The 20,678-nt window shown below is 42.5% G+C and overlaps 1 protein-coding gene across 1 annotated transcript in view; it reads right to left on the bottom strand.

The window, feature by feature from the left end:
* Nucleotides 1–20,678, bottom strand: part of LOC309601579 (NAD(P) transhydrogenase, mitochondrial-like) — a 65,981-nt gene that overhangs the window by 18,409 nt on the left and 26,894 nt on the right. The window contains exons 16-19 of the mRNA XM_082334676.1: nt 19,906–20,066; nt 18,979–19,158; nt 6,804–6,963; nt 4,858–4,939 (exon numbers count right to left, since the gene is read on the bottom strand). Of these exons, the coding sequence (XP_082190802.1) occupies nt 4,858–4,939; nt 6,804–6,963; nt 18,979–19,158; nt 19,906–20,066 (583 nt within the window). The remainder of the gene's footprint in view (nt 1–4,857; nt 4,940–6,803; nt 6,964–18,978; nt 19,159–19,905; nt 20,067–20,678) is intronic.

The raw sequence follows: 20,678 nt of genomic DNA on the forward strand, positions 1-20,678 counted from the left end.
GGAACCAATGGCACACCTACAATACACCACCAGGAGCATGCAGCTACAGCTGCATCCATGCAGAAGGAGATCAGGTACAGAAAGGTTTGCTAGTTCTCTCTAGCTACACTGATATGGCACTTGAGCTAACTGATCTGCTGGACTCCATTTGTCCCTCCATCTGCAGCATTAATAATTCAGAACCCACCCAGTTAATTTGACTATAAGAAACTGAGAACTGATACACACTTAGTGTCTTCCTAGTAAACATACTTCAGCTTCCTAGAAACTTGCATCAGCACACATTGTTCTTAAGCTGCCATTCAGCACTGTGACAGTGATTTCCATCTTATGCACACCTGAGCTATGCAGTATGTTAAGATTTATTGGGACAGCATCTTAACTGCTCATCCTTTAAAATTCTTCCAGACTTTCTTGTAGAGCAACAAAGAATGATGACTGTAAACTGAAATAATTAAAACAATTAAAATGAATCAGTTTTATTTATTAAGTTATAGAGAAATGTGCAAGTGGTACCCATCCGCATGTTCTATTATTCACAAGCAATGAGAACCATGGAGAGAAAAAAAAAACAGAACCCTAAACATATTTGATTAGAGCTCAGGTGTAGAGGTAACAAAAAAAAAAAATTCAAAAATGAAGATATAACACTAAATCCATTCTGTCGCATTTTCAAATAATGTAAGAAAGCTGTGTTTCCATGTGCTCAAAAGTAATTAGATTCTCCAGCATCAAAAGACAGAAATGCAAGTCCTGCAAGATATCCACCTATAAAAAGTAGGTAAAAAAAAAAAACCAAACCAAAACAAACAAACAAAAAAAACCCCAAAAAAACCAAAAACCACAACAAACCCACACAAAACACACTAACATATTAGCAACTAATTTGAAAGATTGTTAAAGAGATAATCTACATTTCCCTCAACTATGAGAGTTACCAGAAAAACACCATACTTTAGTTATGAGTCAGATTTAGAAAGTCCATACAAAGCACAATTTTAAGAGTCCTTTCACCCTGGAATTCAATTGTCTTATTAAGAGTACTATGCAGGAAAAAAAAGAACACATTGACAGAAAAAGTCTTAGGAAAGTTACGCTGTGGCAAAAGCTAAGATACTTAACTTTATGTGGACATGGACAGCGTCAATTACCCATGCACATATGAGTATGTATACAGTTTTAAACTGTATTATAATACTATAGAAGAATTATATATTCTATATATAGAGTTATTATAGAATAGAATTTAATTATATATAAGAAATCTGAATTTCACAACTAGGGGCCTACAAACAACATAGCATATGGTTGAAGAACTTTGTTGAAAGTTCTCGCCTTACCAATTTACTCAGTTGTAACTTTGGCCAATGAATTCTGGGGACTGTGGGATTTAGCCTATGAAAAGTTTTGTTGTTTTACCCATCCATAACAAGGAAAGCTATAATGAAGGGTCAGCAATATCCAGCTTTCTATGTTATCCTACTAATGCATTAAAGATGTGATCTGCTGCAAGACCATCTCAAGTAAGTGATGATATAGCTATGCAATTAAATAACTAAAACAGTCTGAAGTTTCCAAACTCTCCCATATTTCTAAATTTAAATCCTAGTCATAAAATTTATGCATCATGTTATATAATCTGTGCTCTTCAGTGAGAATGTTATGGCTATAGGCAAAGTAAATGAAAACAACAGTGTCTCTGGATCAATCATGAGCCATGAAGAAAGAAAGAAAAAAAAAAAAAAAAAAGACCATAGGACAGATTCAATTCTTCTTGGCACGTTATGGGCATTACAAACTGATGACAATCGTATGTCCACACTGGCACCGTTCCACAGCAGATGTGTGAGAGTGTCACTACATCTGGATGGTGAGCATACTAGGGTCCTGAGGCACTCCAGGCCTACTGAAACCAGAGGGACAGCAGCTGCACTCAATGAACACCATGGGAGCTCTGCAAAGTGATGAAAGGCCTAAATGACCACAAACTGTAAATACAGATTTATTTCATTAAAATACTAGGTAACCACTGAAGTGATCCCTTCCTGAAATTGACTCATTTCAAGTATATGCCAGTTATTTCAAGAATTCATTCACATTTCTCCCCTGCAAAGCCAACACAAAAGGCAAAACCAATAATCTTTTATATCACCAAGGTTGATAAAAAATAAAGCTTGCACACACAGAAGCACTGAAAGGAAAGCCAAAAGCACGTGACACTCATCACATTAGCCAAGAAAGGTTCTTTTTTTGCACAACTAATGGGTCTTCAAAATTTTTAATGCAATTTAGACACACATACAGCTTTTGCTAAACATGGAGAAATAAGGTGTTAAGAGAACTGCTCCAGGAAGCAGATACACCAGCACACACCCTCATTTCTCATGTATGCATGCACAAATACATCTAAAAAGCAATTTTATATGCAAAATTGCAACATTCTGGGCAAACATTAACAAGTAATTGCTGCTAAACCCTACAACAACCCTGCTGTTATCCATCACAATATATGCTGTAAAACACTGAAGACTTATATGCAATTTTTCCATGAACTTGGAAAAATAGTGGAAGAAGAAAAGCAAAACCAAAAAAAAAAAACACCCACTAATTGCTGGAGTATTGATTCCAAAGGTAAGTCACCATCTGATTGAAAAACACATGGAAATCAGAGAATGAGTCTGGCTAACCAGCGTCTGTCCAAATATCTTGTTTCAAATGAAAACTGAACCTTGACTAATTTTAAAATATTAAATTACCATAATTAGAAAATAGTTTCCCAAAAAATCAGCAAGGGAGGCATGATGTTAGCATTCCAGTACTTTCAATACCTATAAGGTCTATGAAAAACTGAAGGAGGAAAGGACTTGGGCCAATACTGGCACCTAAGAATTATCTCTACTTTTTGGAGTAGCACTCCAGCAGAATAAGTCCATGGGACTGGACACGTGCACTCCAATAATCCTTCCATGCAATACTCAAAGAACTCTAACAACAGTATTGCTTGCAATAGCAAAAATTTATGGGAACCTGATAAGGGTTAAAATGCTTAAGGGATTGGAGTATTTGTTATGAGAAGAGAGGCTGAGAGCTGGGATTCTTCAGCCTGGAGAAGAGAAGGCTCAGGGGAATCTTATCACTGTGTATAAATACCAATGGAGGGGAATAAAGATGACAGAGCCAGATTCTTCTCAGTGGTATCCAATGAACAGACAAGAGACAATGGTCACAAATTTAAATATAAGAAAAACCCGTTTTACTTTAAGGGTGATTGAACATTGGAACAGATTGCCCAGAGAGGCTGTCAAGTCTCCATCCCTGGAGACTGAATATTCAAAACCCAACTGGACAAGATCCTAAGCAACCTTCTATAGTTGACTCTGCTTTGAGCAAGGGGGATGGCTGAACTAGACAGTCTCCAGAGATCTCTAACTTCAACCATTCTGTGAAGATTCAGGTTACATTAAAATAGTGACAAAAGTTTACATCTTCAGACCTTCCTGTGTTCACTGGCTGCTTTCTAAACAAATCAGACTTTAGAAACCTTAAAAGCATGGTGTGAGAGAAGGTACTACAGCCCTAATGCTTGGAAGAGGCAGAGGGAAATCAGTCAGTATATCCTGTGGAAGCTAAAATCCTGCTGCTAACATAAGATCACATGGATTGACTTATGAGGATTTCGAGGAATGTAACAGACAGGAGATCTACTTTTAAACAGAGACACTGTGTGCAGCACATCAGTCCAAACACAGGAGCTCTTGAGCATCTGCAAGACACCTCTCATCAATACACACTGAATGTCTTTAGCTATCCCAGAGTGCAGAAGGGGTTAGTGGAAGAGTAAAAAGGTAATGTAGACTGTGGATTTTTAACCAAAGGAGGGCATCTAACATTACAGCGTGGTTAAATTTTTTCCAGCATTGTTTCAAACATGCCAGTCAGAATTGGATGTTACTGTCCATTTTTTTTGTGGGGTGGTGATTTTTTGTTTGGTTGGGGTTTTTTTGGTTTTGTTGGGTTTGTTGGTTTTTTTTTTTCCATTGGTTGGGGTTTTTTTAGGTTGGGGGTGGTGTTTGTGGTTTTGTTTTGGGGTTTTTTTTGTTGCTATTAATGCAAGTCAGTTATCCCAGGAAAGAAATAAGTCCTGTGTTCTTGGTGCAGAGGCTGCTACCTGATCTACTCTGCCATTTCATACCAGACTGACCCCAGCAAACACTTTCTCCATACTGCAAGGAGGCCCTCATTTCCTGCCTAGAATCCTCAACTCTTCCCATCGCACCCTTTTAACTATTCCCGAACAGTTTCACAAGCAGAGAGGTCAATTTCCTTAGGAAATTAGGACTTAAAAAAATAATAAAGCTACTTTAGCCTAGTAAACAATTCCCCTTAACAGAGGTTTCTCTAGGAAGCAATTCAAAGTACTTAAGTTAGGCCTGTTCTCTCTCCCCATTGACTAACAAGCATAGAGGAAAAACTATTCTCCCTGCACTGAAGTCAGCCGTTGCGATTACTCTGCACAGTAACAATTTTCAACAGAGCGACTGCTTTCAGAGTTCTCCAAACTCCGCCTTTAGAAAAGGCTGCTAACTATTCTCTTGAACAGAATACAAAAATGAAAAGAATACAAAAAGCTACACTGAAATTTTATTTTTCAAGAAACTTCACTGCTTTTTTGTAGAAAAGACTAGAGCATTCTTCCAGCTAGTATTTCTGAGAGAGATCAGTATAAGAATGACTGCTGAAAGAAAAGTTAAACCAAAATACAGATTTGTGGGAAATTTTAATGGAATGAAAGAAAGAGAGACAAAAAAAAAAAAAAAAAAAAAAAGAGTAATACTTTTCATCAAGTAAAGTACTTACCTGACATTTTTCCCTTGTTCTCTCAAGATCTTCACTAGATCAGCTATGGGGTACTGAGCTTTTGCTGCACACAAACCATAACCTGAAAGAATTTCCAAATTTTAAGCTATTTTTCTGTTTCAGTGCAGACAGAATAGTTATTACTTTGGTGTCAGTATGACCTTTTTTGTAGGTGGGCAGAGAAGGATGAGGTGGAACAGGAGAGACATGGAGGGTTCTCACCATCACTGGAAGCACCCAACTTCGGAGACTGGGACAACATTGGGCGCATTGACATAATTTACATAATTTTACATAATTTTTTTTTCCTGAGTTGGAAGGGACCCACAAGGATCATCAAGTCCAACTCCTGTCCCTGCACAGGACAACCCCAAAATTCACACCATATGTCTGAGGGTGTTGTCCAAATGCTTCTTGAATATTGTAGCTTTGTATCCTTTTTGTACTGTGGCGCCCAAAACTGCACACAGCACTCAAGATGAGGCCGCACCAGTGCAGAGTGGAGCAGGACAATCACCTCCCTCGACCGGCTAGCAACACAGTGCTTGATGCACCCCAGGACACGGTTGGCCCTCCTGGCTGCCAGGGCACACTGTTGGCTCATGTTCAACTTGCCCTCGACCAGAACCCCCAGATCCCTCTCCGCGGGGCTGCTCTCCAGCCTCTCGTTCCCCAGTCTGTATGTACATCCAGGGTCGCCATGTCCCAGGTGCAAAATCTGGCACTTGCCCTTGTTAAACTTCATATGGTTGGTGATTGCCCAGCTCTCTAATTTGTCTAGATCTCTCTGCGGGGCCTCTCTGCCCTCGAGAGTGTTAACAGTTATGAGGAATAAGTGTACCTTCCACACAAACAGAAGCTCTCATAATTAAAAATAAACAAAAAACCAATATATATATCAGATACTCATATATTCCTAGGGGAGTTTCAGCCTGACCACTGTAATTCAGTAGCCGAATATGGCTTTTAGCAGCAAATAATCTTTTCAGTCTTTCTATCTAAATTAAGTCAGCAGAGCAATAAAGCCCAGGAAGAAAATGCAGAGTATAAATTATTAATGGTGTCCTCAAGGTTTGACCACAGGAGCAAAAGACAAACTCCTTGAAGATGTTTGCAAGCTTTGTTTGAAACAAAGGTAACTTCCCAAATTAGAACCCTATCTCACTGATGTTTTCATTTAAGCTGAAGCAAAATAAAAGACTACTTAGTTTTTTAGCATTCTTCTCATTCTGATGCCAAAATATAATTTAACACAATAGTTGTGCCATTCAGTTGAAGGAAAACAAGTCTTGAACTACTCCCCACCTGACTTCTAATAGGAAATGTGCTATTGAACTATGTAAGTCTATGGCCAACATAAGAGTTTCAGAGAACTCAGTATTTTGGTTTTCAGGTTTGTGGGTTTTTTTTCTACTTTAATTCCAGTATTTATTGGATACTAATTAAGTTTGAGATTTTTTTCTGCAGGCTTTTTAACAAAACAATGCAGAATTGAGCAAGTAGACAAGAAGCATAAACAAAAACCTCTCTTTCAGTAACTTAAGGGACAGATATTTTGTTATTGGTACCATTGGTACTGTGGTAGTGCTTGGAAACTCGCACCACAACAGCTGTACACAAAGTTAATTGCAAACATAATTTACAAAAGACAGCCTTTGTCCTGAAGAATTTAAAATCTAAATAAATAGGACAAACTTTGAAGAGACACACACAAGGAAAAATAAAGTAGCATACACATTTCTACATAGAGGAATAACGACTAGCCTGTGAACAAAAACAGACCCCACAACTCCAGTCAACATTTAACATGCTGCTGCTGCTATGTTGAAACTGCAAGACAGGCTACAGGTTGCTTTGTTTTGTGTTTTTTGTTTGTTGTGTTGGTTTGGGTTTTTTTAATAATACATCCTCTGAACATCTTGCTGTATGAGTCAAGAGTGTCTTACCTGGAGTAATAATAATGTTATTGGCTTCCTTTATCATTTCAATTGCATTATCCACATTGATTTCCGTGTGGGTTCCAGTAATTTCCATGGGCTTCCCACCAGCTGTTGATGTGGTGCCATAGCCCCCTAGAATCACATTTGCAAGGGAACGGTTCATAGCCTGAAAGACAAGAGGATTTTTGATAAGCTAAAGACGAAATCCCAAAACAAAGGAGAGGGGATGACCACAAATAAAACCTCTGAAGATATTAAAGCCTTCCTGACAATAGTCTTTGTCTGCTGGTTTTGCCTGTTTTCAACTCAAAACTTCTTAAAACAGGCTCCCTTAAAACAGAGACCCAGATTAAAACAGCAATAGCCAAACATCAGCTTCTAAACACATTACACACATAACAAGAGATCATCATTTCCCCAAGTCAAAGAACAAAACAACACAAATTAAAAACAACACCTCAGCAAATATTGGTCTCTTTCTGTTCTTAAAAGGGAGGGCTATAAAAGAATGCATATTTGATGAGATTTTTATTTTTTATATATATATATATATATAAATAAAATATACACACAATTTTTGCAAGATATTTTCTTAAGTTCTTGAGCAATTCAACATGTAAGCACAGAACTGCTATATGGCAGCATGGAAGACACATAGCTCTTACAGGTACCACAGAAGCAAAGCTCCTACAACATCAAGACAGAAAAGAACAGAACAAAGCTAAGTAGCCACACAAAACTAACCAAATGCTAACTCAAAACAAATTGTAATGAACTGAAGGGGGCCATTGACTTACTGTCAGAGCACCAAAGAAGAACAAGAGATCTTAAACTAGGAGCTTTAAGAGAAGAACACATCCTGAAAATTTGGCTCTGTAGATACATAGCCAGGAAAAGCCACTGGCTAAATGCTTTCACTGGCACATCTCCTTGTGAGCGTGGTCAATATCTGGAAGTAGGCAAAACTTGTAATTGCAGTAAACAAAACTTCATAAGCAGGAAAGGAACAGGATAAACCACTTCTTTAAACAAATGTGTCTCATAGATCTGCTGTGCTAGCTCAGAAACTACAGCAAAATTCAAGAATTGATCTGGAGAGACACACATACAAGCAAGAGGAAACACCCACATAAAAGTATGCTTCCAAGTGTCCATTTTCCACTGACATTTCAAATCATGCAACTCCACAGGTTTTTGCTATAGCCTGAGAAGATGTGCAGTTCTGAAATTCAGCATCTAGCAAATAAGCAAAGACGTTAGAAGAACTTATGTTTATCCTGATACATCATCACTATTTCAGATACTGTAAGGCAGCCACACAAACGCAGGCTCTGTGAAATCTGCATCTTTCTACTGACTGCAGTGAGCAGTAGTTCATATCCTCTAGGAACACACTGCCTTTGACATGTATCACAATATTAAACCTTCAAAGAGAAAAACAGTATATTGCATCAGTTAAGTGTCAGGTAACACAGTCTAGACAGAAAATACCCTCTTCAGATGTTACGCACACTAAGCTTACAAGCAAAGCACTTTCTACTCGTATCTAAACCAAAAGACAACAGTAAGACCAGACCAAAGAAAAAAAGTTGAAATATTAGAAATCTGAGAATCCACACAAAGCAAGCATAAGATTGAAGCACCCTTGCCTGGCTATGCACCACAGAGCCAAAGAAAGAGGAGGGAAGTCTGGCAAAAAGAGGGTAGTACAGAAGGCTTCAAAATGAGCCAGGACCTCATCAGGCAACAATTAACCAATGCAGCTAAGACCTACCCAACACATGGGCACTGTGGTAAGTCTTCTATAGCCTCTTTCACCTTCTTTACCACCACAGACCACAAACATATGAACAAAGTGCAGGCTTCACCATTCACAGATCATCCAACTACCAGCAAAAAGCTCTCTCTGCTGTGCGTACACAGGTGATACTGGCCAGGAGCTTCCATACAGGGAAAACCAAACCCCTCATCCCTGAGAACTACAAGTCCTTCCACACTACACTGTGCCCACATAAACCACACAGCTAGTACAGGTGATGGGCCAGCATACACTTTGTAAGATTAACACAATTTGTCCCTTCTCTTGCTCTCTTTCATCACCCCAATTAATGGTTTCTCTTCTATCTGAAGCATTCCATCTTCTCATTCTATCTGAAGGATGAGGAGAAGGCTGAGGTACTTAATGCCTTCTTTGCCTCAGTCTTTAATAGTCAGACTGGTCATCCTCGGGGTTTTCAGGCCCCTGAGCTGGGAGATGGAGATAGGATGCAGAATGAAGCCCCAGTTGTCGAAGAGGTGGCAGTCACTGACCTGCTCCTCCACCTGGATGCCCACAAATCTATGGGGCCAGATGGGATCCTCCCGAGGATACTGAGGGAGCTGGCAGAGGAGCTGGCCAAGCCACTCTCCATCATTTATCAGCAGTCCTGGTCAACCAGGGAGGTCCCAGATGACTGGAAGTTAGCAAATGTGACGCCCCTCTACAAGAAGGGTCGGAAGGAGGATCCGGGGAACTATAGGCCTGTCAGCCTGACCTCGGTGCCGGGGAAGGTCATGGAGTGGATCATCTTGAGTGCCATTACGCGGCACGTGCGGGACAACCAGGGGATCAGGCTCAGCCAGCATGGGTTTCTGAAAGGGAGATCCTGTTTCACTAACCTGATCTCCTTCTATGACAAGGTGACCCGCTTAGTGGATGAGGGGAAGGCTGTGGATGTTGTCTACTTGGACTTTAGTAAGGCCTTTGACACTGTCTCCCACAGCATTCTCCTGGAGAAGCTGGCTGCTCACGGTTTGGATAAGTGCACTCTGCGCTGGGTTAAAAACTGGCTGGACTGCCGAGCCCAGAGAGTGGTGGTGAATGGAGTCAAATCCAGTTGGCGGCCGGTCACAAGTGGTGTTCCCCAGGGCTCAGTACTTGGGCTGGTCCTGTTCAATATCTTCAGTGATGATCTGGATGAGGGGATTGAGTGCACCCTCAGGAAGTTTGCGGATGACACCAAGTTGGGTGGAAGTGTTGATCTGCTGGAGGGTAGGAAGGCCCTGCAGAGGGACCTGGACAGGCTGGATCGATGGGCCGGGGCCAACTGCATGAGATTCAACAAGGCTAAGTGCCAGGTCCTGCACTTGGGTCACAACAACCCCATGCAACACTACAGGCTGGGGGAGGAGTGGCTGGAGAGCTGCCTGGCAGAAAAGGACCTGGGGGTGTTGGTTGACAGCCAGCTGACTATAAGCCAGCAGTGTGCTCAGGTGGCCAAGAAGGCCAATGGCATCCTGGCTTGTATCAGGAATAGTGTGGCCAGCAGGACCAGGGAGGTGATAGTGCCCCTGTACTCGGCACTGGTGAGGCCGCACCTCAAGTACTGTGTTTGGTTTTGGGCCCCTCACTACAAGAAGGACATCGAGGTGCTGGAGCGTGTCCAGAGAAGGGCAACGAAGTTGGTGAAGGGTCTGGAGCACAAGTCTTATGAGGAGCGGCTGAGGGAGCTGGGGCTGTTTAGTTTGTAGAAGAGGAGGCTGAGGGGAGACCTTATTGCTCTCTACAACTACCTGAAAGGAGGTTGTAGCGAGGTGGGGGTCGGTCTCTTCTCCCTAGTAACAAGCGATAGGACTAGAGGAAATGGCCTCAAGCTGCGCCAGGGGAAGTTTAGGTTGGATATTAGGAAATACTTCTTCACTGAAAGGGTAGTCAGGCACTGGAACAGGCTGCCCAGGGAAGTGGTTGAGTCTCCATCCCTGGAGGTATTTAAAAGAAGGGTAGATGTGGCGCTCAAGGACATGGTTTAGTGGTGGACTTGGCAGTGATAGGTTAACGGTTAGACTTGATGATCTTAAGGGTCTTTTCCAACCTTAACAATTCTATAATTCTATGATTTTCCCCATCCCTAAGCATACCGATTCTAATACTACAGTTGCAATCATCAAGTATTCGCACTGGGAAGAGGGGGAGAAAAAGAGGGAGGGGAAAAAAAGAAAAAAAAAGAGAAGGACATGCTAATACAATCAAATGTGCTGAAGTCACAATTCACAGGATGAGTTAACAGTACAGGGCTTTGCTTTTTTGTTTTGACGTTAAATTTTTTTGTCCTTAACTCACCTCAATACGCACAAAAGAGGGATGGGTGGAAAAATCAAACTGATATGAGTGCAAAAATTAAGATGATATAAGAATATATGTTGGCCAATTTTATCAACTCATGTAAAAGCTTTAAGAGATTATCTGGATAGGCTTTAGATTATTAAGCTACAGTTTTATCACAAAAAGTAACTGGAAATATTGTAAAAAGAAGTTTTCGACCATTAAGGTGTTTCCACAAACACCTCTTAATCTGTACTAGATAAGCTTCAATAAATATACTGCTTTAAATAAAAGTCATATGGGGGAGGGGGGGAAAAACTGTGTTGCTTCATTAGCACAGGTTGCAATGGCCTAAACAGAGTTTATTGAAACTCTTGAATACTTTTTTTCTCCTGAAACACAGATTGAAGATATTGATACTGAATCCCTTGATTATAAGAATGCTTTTAAAAGTAATGATTTCCATTACAGGAAATAAAGCAGAAGAGAAAAATGCTGGGGGAGAAACAAGTTATTCTGCTTATTGTTTAGAAATTATACAAAATAATTTTAATTTTACTAGCTGACCAACTTTAATTGTCTAAGCTTATGTGAAGCAGCACAAGATTTCTAAAATATTACCTCAAAAACTAAACTTCCTGAAGTTTGAGAAATACATAGAGGAAAGCCACTCTGTCACTGAATAACTATTTTGCTAATTATTTCCCCAGACTTCCTATTTACCTAGATCCTTCCAAACAACAGATTCAAGTATCTCAAAATTCTGTGAGTTCTGAGAGGAACTAGCAATAAAAAAAGGGGACAGTAAAAGAAAAACGAAGCTATAGAGTGACTATGCCTACTGGTAAATACGTATTCAACAGATCATGTTTTCACCAAGACTTATAAGAATTTGATCTTTAATGAACATACCTTTCATACCTGTGTTACCCCAATAAGCATCATCTTTCTACTGATACTGACTAAACTGCTGACTATATAAAAAAACCCACATACATATATTTATATATAAAAAGATATCCTATAAGCCACATAATCTCATTTCCTTTTGATAAGGAGATACAAAATGTTCAGGAAAGAACAAGATTCTTCAAAATTCATACCTGGGATTGTTCATTTGAACTCACCTCCATGAAGCTGCACAAAAATATTTTTTTAAGCTTTTCTAAAATTGTTCCTCAAAAGAGACGAAAATGAATGACACTGAATATTCCTAACATGATAACAACTCTATCAGCAGAGAGGAAGTAAAAGACGACAGTCAGGGCTGACCATAGAAAAACATCAGGACAGGAGAATAGCAACACAGATCATACAAGAACACAAGCAGAAGTGAAACAGAATTACATAACAGAGAATCAGGACGCTGGCAGCTGTTGCACTGTGAACAGTTTTCTTTAAGTTGTTACCTCTCCATCTTCAAAAACAAAAAGGAGACACACACAGGACGACAAGAGAGACTTCTGTACAAATGTTCCAAGAAAAAAGGAGATCATTACTAATAATGCAATACGATTACACATAGAGCTGAAGCTCAAGTTTGCTCTGACACAGACATTAATATCAGCAATACATTAATGCAAGCCTGCTGCCACCCCACAGTACTTCAAAGTAGCTGCTCTGAGGAAAGTAGCACACTTACCTACACTACAAAAAAACAAACTTTAAATTAATCTCTAGTCAAACCAAACATGTTGGTTTGTTCATTTTTGTTTTGGCTTTTGGTGTTTGTTCTTGTTTTTTAAAGGAACTCACTACTTAAACTATCTCCTGCTGATAAAATTTAAATTTAGTTTAAATTTAACAACACTGCAGAGGGATGACTAAAAAGACAGCTGAGCACAAGTGTCCTGGTTTCAGCTGGGATAGAGTTAATTTTCTTGCTAGTAGCTGCTATAGTACTGTGTTTTGGATTTAGGATGAGAACAATGTTGATAACACACTGATGTTTTAGTGGTTGCTAAGTAGTGCTTACACTAGTCAAGGACTTTTCAGCTTCCCATGCTCTGCCAGGTGCACAAGAAGCTGGGAGAGGGCACAGCCAGGACAGCTGACCCAGACTGGCCAAAGGGCTATTCCATACCATATGACGTCATGCTCAGTATATAAACTGGGGGAGTTGGCCAGGGGGCAGCAATCGTTGCTTGCGGACGTGCTGGGCATTGATCAGTGGGTGGTGAACAATTGTACAGTATATCACTTGCTTTGTATATTATTATATGATTACTGTATTATTATTATTTATTTTTATTATTATTACTACTACTATTCTATTTTATTTTACTTAAACTGTTCTTATCTCAACCCACGAGTTTTCTCACTTGGACCCTTCCAATTCTCTCCCCCATCCTATGGGGTGAGGGGAATGAGCGAGCGGCTGTGTGGCAGAGGCAAAAGGGGAAGAGTTAGTCTCTGGATCGGACGACAAAATGACAGCCCCCACAGCTGTGTCAGCCCCAGCCTGCGCAGCTGAACCAGAGAACCAACCCATGACAGTATCACTTCCCCCGATACAGAGAAAAAAATACACAAGGAAATCAACTCATTTAGGAAGGGATGAAGATGAACCAGGGCCATCACAGGAACAGGAGGAGGAAGAGGCAGAACCCATAAATGAGATGGCAACCATCTGATCCCTGTCCCTGAGTGAGCTGCGAGATATGCGAAAAGATTTCAGTCATCATCCAGGCGAGCACATTGTCACCTGGCTGCTCCCATGCTGGGATAATGGGGCCAGTAGCCTGGAATTAGAGGGTAGGGAAGCCAAGCAGCTGGGATCCCTTTCTAGGGAAGGGGGCATTGACAAAGCAATTGGAAAAGGGGCACAAGCCCTCAGCCTCTGGAGGCGACTCCTGTCAGGCGTGAAGGAAATGTATCCTTTCAAGGAAGATGCTATATGTCACCCAGGCAAGTGGACCACCATGGAGAGAGGTATCCAGTACCTGAGGGAATTAGCTGTGCTGGAGGTGATTTATAATGACCTGGACAATGAGCAGTTACCCAAAGATCCAGATGAAGTCCAGCGCACACGACCCATGTGGCAGAAGTTTGTACGGAGCGCACCATGCAAACCGTCACATGCAAACTCATTGGCAGTAATGACATGAAAGATGAAGAGGGACAGACGGTGGATGAAATGACTGGCCAACTCCGACAATATGAAGAAAGTCTCTCTTCCTCCCTACAGGCCTGCATCTCGGCTGTGGAGAAACTGTCCCAGAAGGTCCAGCAACTCAAAGAGGATATGTCCTACTCCTCACCTGTACGGACCAGTAGGACTCAGCCATTAGGAGTAGGCGTCCCTCTGTTCAAGAGAGACGATATAGTGGATACACACCATGGGCCACCCTGTGGTTTTATCTGCATGACCACGGAGAGGACATGAGGAAGTGGGATGGAAAATCTACCTCGACCCTAGAGGCACGGGTACGTGAGTTGCAAGGAAAAACAACTACAAAAGGGGGTTCTCCCAGGACAATTGCTGCTCCAGTTTCCAGTGAGCAGTTCCCCAGACAGAGTAGAAGGGCTGATTTTGTTTCCGATCCTAATAAAGGGACTTTTGATTCGCATTTACAAGAAGGGAGTAACAAATGCTATGACCAGGACTAGAGGGGCCCTGCCTCCAGCCAGGTGGAGGAAAGGGACAACCGGGTGTACTGGACTGTGTGGATTCAGTGGCCTGGCACATCAGACCCACAGGAGTATAAGGCTCTAGTGGACACCGGTGCACAGGGTACCCTAACGCCATCAAGCTATAAAGGGGCAGAACCCATCTGTATTTCTGGAGTGACAGGGGGATCCCAACAGCTGACTGTATTGGAGGCTGAAGTGGAATTAACCAGGAAGGAGTGGCAGAAGCAACCCATTGTGACTGGCCCAGAGGCTACATGCATCCTTGGCATAGACTACCTCAGGAGAGGGTATTTCAAGGACCCAAAAGGGTACCGGTGGGCTTTTGGTATAGCTGCCTTGGAGACGGAGGAAATTAAACAGCTGTCCACCTTGCCTGGTCTCTCAAAGGACCCTTCTATTGTGGGGTTGCTGAGGGTCAAAGAACAACAGGTGCCAATCGCTACCACAGTGGTGCAGCGGCAGCAATATCGCACTAACAGAGACTCCCTGATTCCCATCCATAAGCTGATTCGTCGACTGGAGAGCCAAGGAGTGATCAGCAAGACTCGCTCACCTTTTTACAGTCCCATATGGCCAGTTCAAAAGTCTAATGGAGAGTGGAGACTAACAGTAGGCTATCGAGGCCTGAACAAAGTCATGCTGCTGCTGAGTGCTGCTGTACTGGACATGCTAGAACTTCAATACGAACTGGAGTCAAAGGCAGCCAAGTGGTATGCCACCACTGACATCACTAATGTGTTTTTCTCTATCCCTTTGGCAGCAGAGTGCAGGCCACAGTTTGCTTTCACTTGGAGGGGGGTCCAGTACACCTGGAATGGACTGCCCCAGGGGTGGAAACACAGCCCCACCATTTGCCATGGACTGATCCAGGCTGCACTGGAACAGGGTGGGGCTCTGGAACACCTGCAATACATTGATGACATAATCATATGGGGCAACACAGCTTAAGAGGTTTTTGAGAAAGGGAAGAAAATAGTCCAAATCCTTCTGGAGGCCGGCTTTGCCATAAAACAAAATAAGGTCAAGGGACCTGCACGGGAGATCCAGTTCTTAGGAATAAAATGGCAAGATGGACGTCGTCAGATCCCAATGGATGTGATCAACAAAATAACAGCTAGGCCCCAGCCAACTACCAAAAAGGAAACACAAGCTTTCTTGGGCATTGTGGGTTTTTGGAGAATGCATATTCCAAATTACAGTCTGATTGTAAGCCCTCTCTATCAAGTACCCAGAAGAAGAACGATTTCAAATGGATTCCTGAGCAACGACAAGCCTTTGAACAAATTAAACAGGAGATAGATAGTCCATGCAGTAGCCCTTGGGCCAGTCCAGGCAGGACAAGATGTAAAAAATGTGCTCTACACTGCAGCCGGGGAGAACGGCCCCACCTGGAGCCTCTGGCAGAAAGCACCAGGGGAGACTCGAGGTCCACCCCTAGGGTTTTGGAGTCAGGGATACAGAGGATCCGAGGCTGGCTATACTCCAACTGAAAAAGAGATATTGGCAGCATATGAAGGGGTTCGAGCTGCTTCGGAAGTGGTTGGTACTGAAGCACAGCTCCTCCTGGCAACCCAACTGCCAGTGCTGGGCTGGATGTTCAAAGGGAGGGTCCCCTGTACACATCATGCAACTGATGCTACATGGAGTAAGTGGGTCGCACTCATCACACAACGGGCTCGAATAGGAAACCCCAGTCGCCCAGGAATCTTGGAAGTGATCATGGACTGGCCAGAAGGCAAAGATTTCAGAATATCGTCAGAGGAGGAGGTGATGCATGCTGAGGAGGCCCCACCGTATAATAAACTATCAGAAAATGAGAAGCAAGATGCCCTGTTGACTGATGGGTCCTGTTGTCTTGTGGGGAAGCATCGGAGGTGGAAAGCTGCTGTACGGAGTCCTGTATGACAAGTCGGAGAAACGGCTGAAGGTGAATCGAGTCAGTTTGCAGAGGTGAAGGCCATCCAGCTGGCTTTAGATATTGCCGAATGAGAAAAGCGGCCAATGCTCTGTCTCTGTACTGACTCATGGAGGGTGGCAAATGCCCTGTGGGGGTGGTTACAGCAATGGAAGCAGAGCAACTGGCAGCGCAGAGGCAAACCCATCTGGGCTGCCGCATTGTGGCAAGATATTGCTGCCCGGGTAGAGAACCTGGTTGTAAAAGTAGGTCACGTAGATGCTCACGTACCCAAGAGTCAGGCCACTGAAGAACATCAAAACAACCAGCAGGTGGATCAGGCTGCTAAGATTGAAGTGGCTCAGGTGGGTCTGGACTGGCAACATAGGGGTGAATTATTCCTAGCTCAGTGGGCCCATGACACCTCAGGCCATCAAGGAAGAGATGCAACCTATAGATGGGCTCGTGATCGAGGGGTGCACTTGACCATGGACACTATTGCACAGGTTATCCATGAATGCGAAACATGCGCTGCAATCAAGCAAGCCAAGCGGTTCAAGCCTCTCTGGTATGGAGGACGATAGCTGAAATATCAATATGGGGAGGCCTGGCAGATTGATTAGATCACACTCCCACAAACCCACCAAGGCAAGCACCATGTGCTTACAATGGTGGAAGCAACCACCGGATGGCTGGAAACATATCCCGTGCCCCATGCCACTGCCCGGAACACTATCCTGGGCCTTGAGAAGCAAGTCCTATGGCAACATGGCACCCCAGAAAGAATTGAGTCAGATAACAGGACTCATTTCCGAAACAGCCTCATAGACACCTGGGCCAAAGAGCATGGCATTGAGTGGGTATATCACATCCCCTATCATGCACCAGCCTCCAGGAAAATCGAACGATACAATGGACTGTTAAAGACTACAGTAAAAGCAATGGGTGCTGGGACATTCAAACATTGGGACACACATTCAGCAAAGGCCACCTAGTTAGTCAACACTAGGGGGATCTGCCAATTGAGCTGGCCCTGCCTAGTCAAGACTTTTACGTACTGTAGAGGGGGATAAAGTCTCTGTAGTGCACATAAAAAATATACTGGGGAAGACAGTCTGGGTTACTCCCGCCTCAGGTATAAGTAAACCCATTCATGGGATTGCTTTTGCTCAAGGACCTGTGTGCACTTGGTGGGTGATGCAGGAGGATGGGAAAGTCCGATGTGTACCTCAAGGGGATTTGATTTGGGGTGAAAATAGCCAATGAACTGAATTGTATGATGTTAGTTGCTATATAATACTGGATGTCATCACTTCTATGATTACTATATGCCATATCAACAGTATACAGTAAGAATCACTCAGATTGCTCAGAGTTCATTCTTCAGTAAAGTGCAGAGGTGACAGAACCAGAAATGGCTTCAGCATGCAACAATCGAATACCACACACCATCTCTCCTGCCCTGAAAGACTGTTATGACAGATGAAGCCCAAAGTCATGGACTAAACGAACTCAACAAATGTTCTAGAGGGACAGCCCATAAACTAAGGAAGTGGTGGGTGGGTGGGTGGGGGTGTGTGTGGGGGTATATATATATGTATGTATGTATGTATGTATGTATGTATAATCTGTCTCAAAAGACCGGGAAAGTGGTGGTGATTAATTGGAATGTGTTGGAAGGTGTAAGACCTGGGCATGACATATATGGTATGGAATAAGGGGTGGATATTGTCCTGGTTTCAGCTGGGATAGAGTTAATTTTCTTCCTAGTAGCTGGTATAGTGCTGTGTTTTGGATTTAGGATGAGAATAAGGTTGATAACACACTGGTGTTTTGGTTGTTGCTAAGTGGCCCTCACACTGGTCAAGGACTTTTCAGCTTCCCATGCTCTGTCAGGGGCACAAGAACCTGGGAGGGGGCACAGCCAGGACAGCTGACCCAGACTGGCCAAAGGGATATTCCATACCACATGATGTCATGCTCAGTATATGAGCTGGGGGAGTTGGCCGAGGGGCAGTGATCGCTGCTCGGGGATGTGCTGGGCATCGGTCGGCAGGTGGTGAACAATTGTACAGTGTATCACTTGCTTTGTATATTATTATATTATTACTGCTTGGTTTTATTATTATTACTACTGTTCTCTTTAATTTTACTTCAATTATTAAACTGTTCTTAACCCATGAGTTTTCTCCCTTTTACCCTTCCGATTCTCTCCCCCATCCCACTGGTGGGGGGGGGGGGGGGGGGGGGGGGGGGGAAGTGAGCAAGCAGCTGTGTGGTGCTTAGTTGCTGGCTGGGGTTAAGCCACGACAACAGGTAATCATATCTATTTGAGCCCAGATTCAAACCCTGAATCCCCAAGTCAATGCAAAGGCTTTCCTCAGTTTTGAAGTGGGTATCTCTCCAAATCAGAGAGAGATGACTGACATCTAGTCCAACAGTTTCAATCAAGAATTTTCTGGTCTCTAAACACCTAGCAGTCTGATCTTCTGATTGCTTATCTTCCTAGCAAACATGCTGAATAAGGTTTCTCATTACTTGGAAGACAAGTACAATTTCTGCTCTCTTCTTACCACACACATGATATAAGAGAGGATGGCGCCAGAGGAGCCAATGAGTGCACCAACAATGGTCAGCAAGTTGTTGTTCAGTAGGAAGCCCTCAGCACACAAAGCCCATCCAGAGTAACTGTTCAGGACAGTAATAACTACAGGCATGTCAGCACCGCCAATAGCTGCTGTTAAAGTGACACCCTGGAAAATGAAAGAAAATACACACTTCAGTATAAGCCATGACTAAGGAGAACATGCAAAGAGGACAGTCTGCCTGCAGCATTAAAAAAATAAATATGAAGTTACTGAATAACCCAGTCCACCTATTTTCAACATAGGAGACACCAAGATGTGGCCTGAGGATTTGACTTACTGATTCTGCCTTCTTAGAGAGGACAGGAAGGCACTCCACTGTCCTCATCCTGTGCTTAGTCACATATTTTTACTCAGAAAAATATCCCACCAGCTCCATGGAATTGTTCATACCAGTAAAGTATTCATACTGAGCAGACTTTGCAAGACTCGATTAACAGAATGTTAATATGTAAGGTAAATTTTGCAACAGCTAGGGTGAGTGAATGGGGGAAGTTACACATGGGGATAATCTTAAGTTATCATGACAACCTGTACATCCAGTGCCTTTATAACTATTTTAAGGATGAACTTTCCAAGAAGTCTTTTAAAATATCAGTTTATCATATAAAAGCCTCCATTAAGTCATAGCCGCAAAAAATAATTATATACATACATGCCTGTTCTTTGGAACAGTTCTGTTTTACAGCTAGATTTAGGAAAGTCAGTTGCTACTTGCTACTGCAAGTTAACATACAGACGCTATGATGATAGTGACTCGGGATGGTAAAATACAGTCGTCGAGAGGAAACTTGCAAAGCTGAAGGATGAACTGCTTGTTTAATTTGTTTCACCTCCTATAGTTCCCCAACTTACCATTATGGCTGAGAGAGCTGAGACAGAACCTAAACAAGTAATTCCCATAGTGTAGCTAGGATCAATCATGTATGGAACCATTCCACCAACACTGGCAGCCAGCAACCCTGCATTCAATGCATGTCGACCAGGCAAGAGCAGTGGTGCAGAATTCAGGATACCTGCAGTCAAATGCATATTCAGAGATTGACACATACATGCAGGAGAACCTGTCTCTTGCCCCAGAGGAGACCGAATACCTCAGCAAAAAAAAAAAAAAAAAAATTTGAAGAAAAAAAAAGGGGTGGAAGATAAAACAAGTTAGTTGAAGCTGAGACCTTGTGCTGACTCAGTATTGCAACACATTCAGACTTATTCTAGATTCTCAAATACTCCTGTTTAAACTCTTGTTTTACTTCCTAATCTCTCTTAAGTGTTTCAGAATAATCACGAAGACCTCTTTTCCTCTTGAAAAGCGCCTTTTTTTTTTTACCTTTTTTTTTTTTTCTTCTTTTTTTCCCCTCCTCCTTCATTAAACTTACTTAAAATCTAGCCCCAAGTCTTTGCATGCTGTGCATGAAGCTCTGTAACAGGAAGCTCTTAGCTGGAACTTCTTAGTACAGGTATTATCTCAGTCTCTCAAAAGCTGTATGCTTAGAAAAATATGACTACACAGATAACCCCAAATATAAAATACTCCTGCTTTCAAATGCTTTAGTTTCACTAGTACCCTCAGTCACACAGACTTCCCACAGCTTCCCACATTGGCAGACTTGATGGGGAGAGGTTTGGGG

Source organism: Platalea leucorodia, assembly GCF_965183815.1.
Source record: "Platalea leucorodia genome assembly, chromosome: W".
Lineage (NCBI taxonomy): Eukaryota > Metazoa > Chordata > Aves > Pelecaniformes > Threskiornithidae > Platalea > Platalea leucorodia.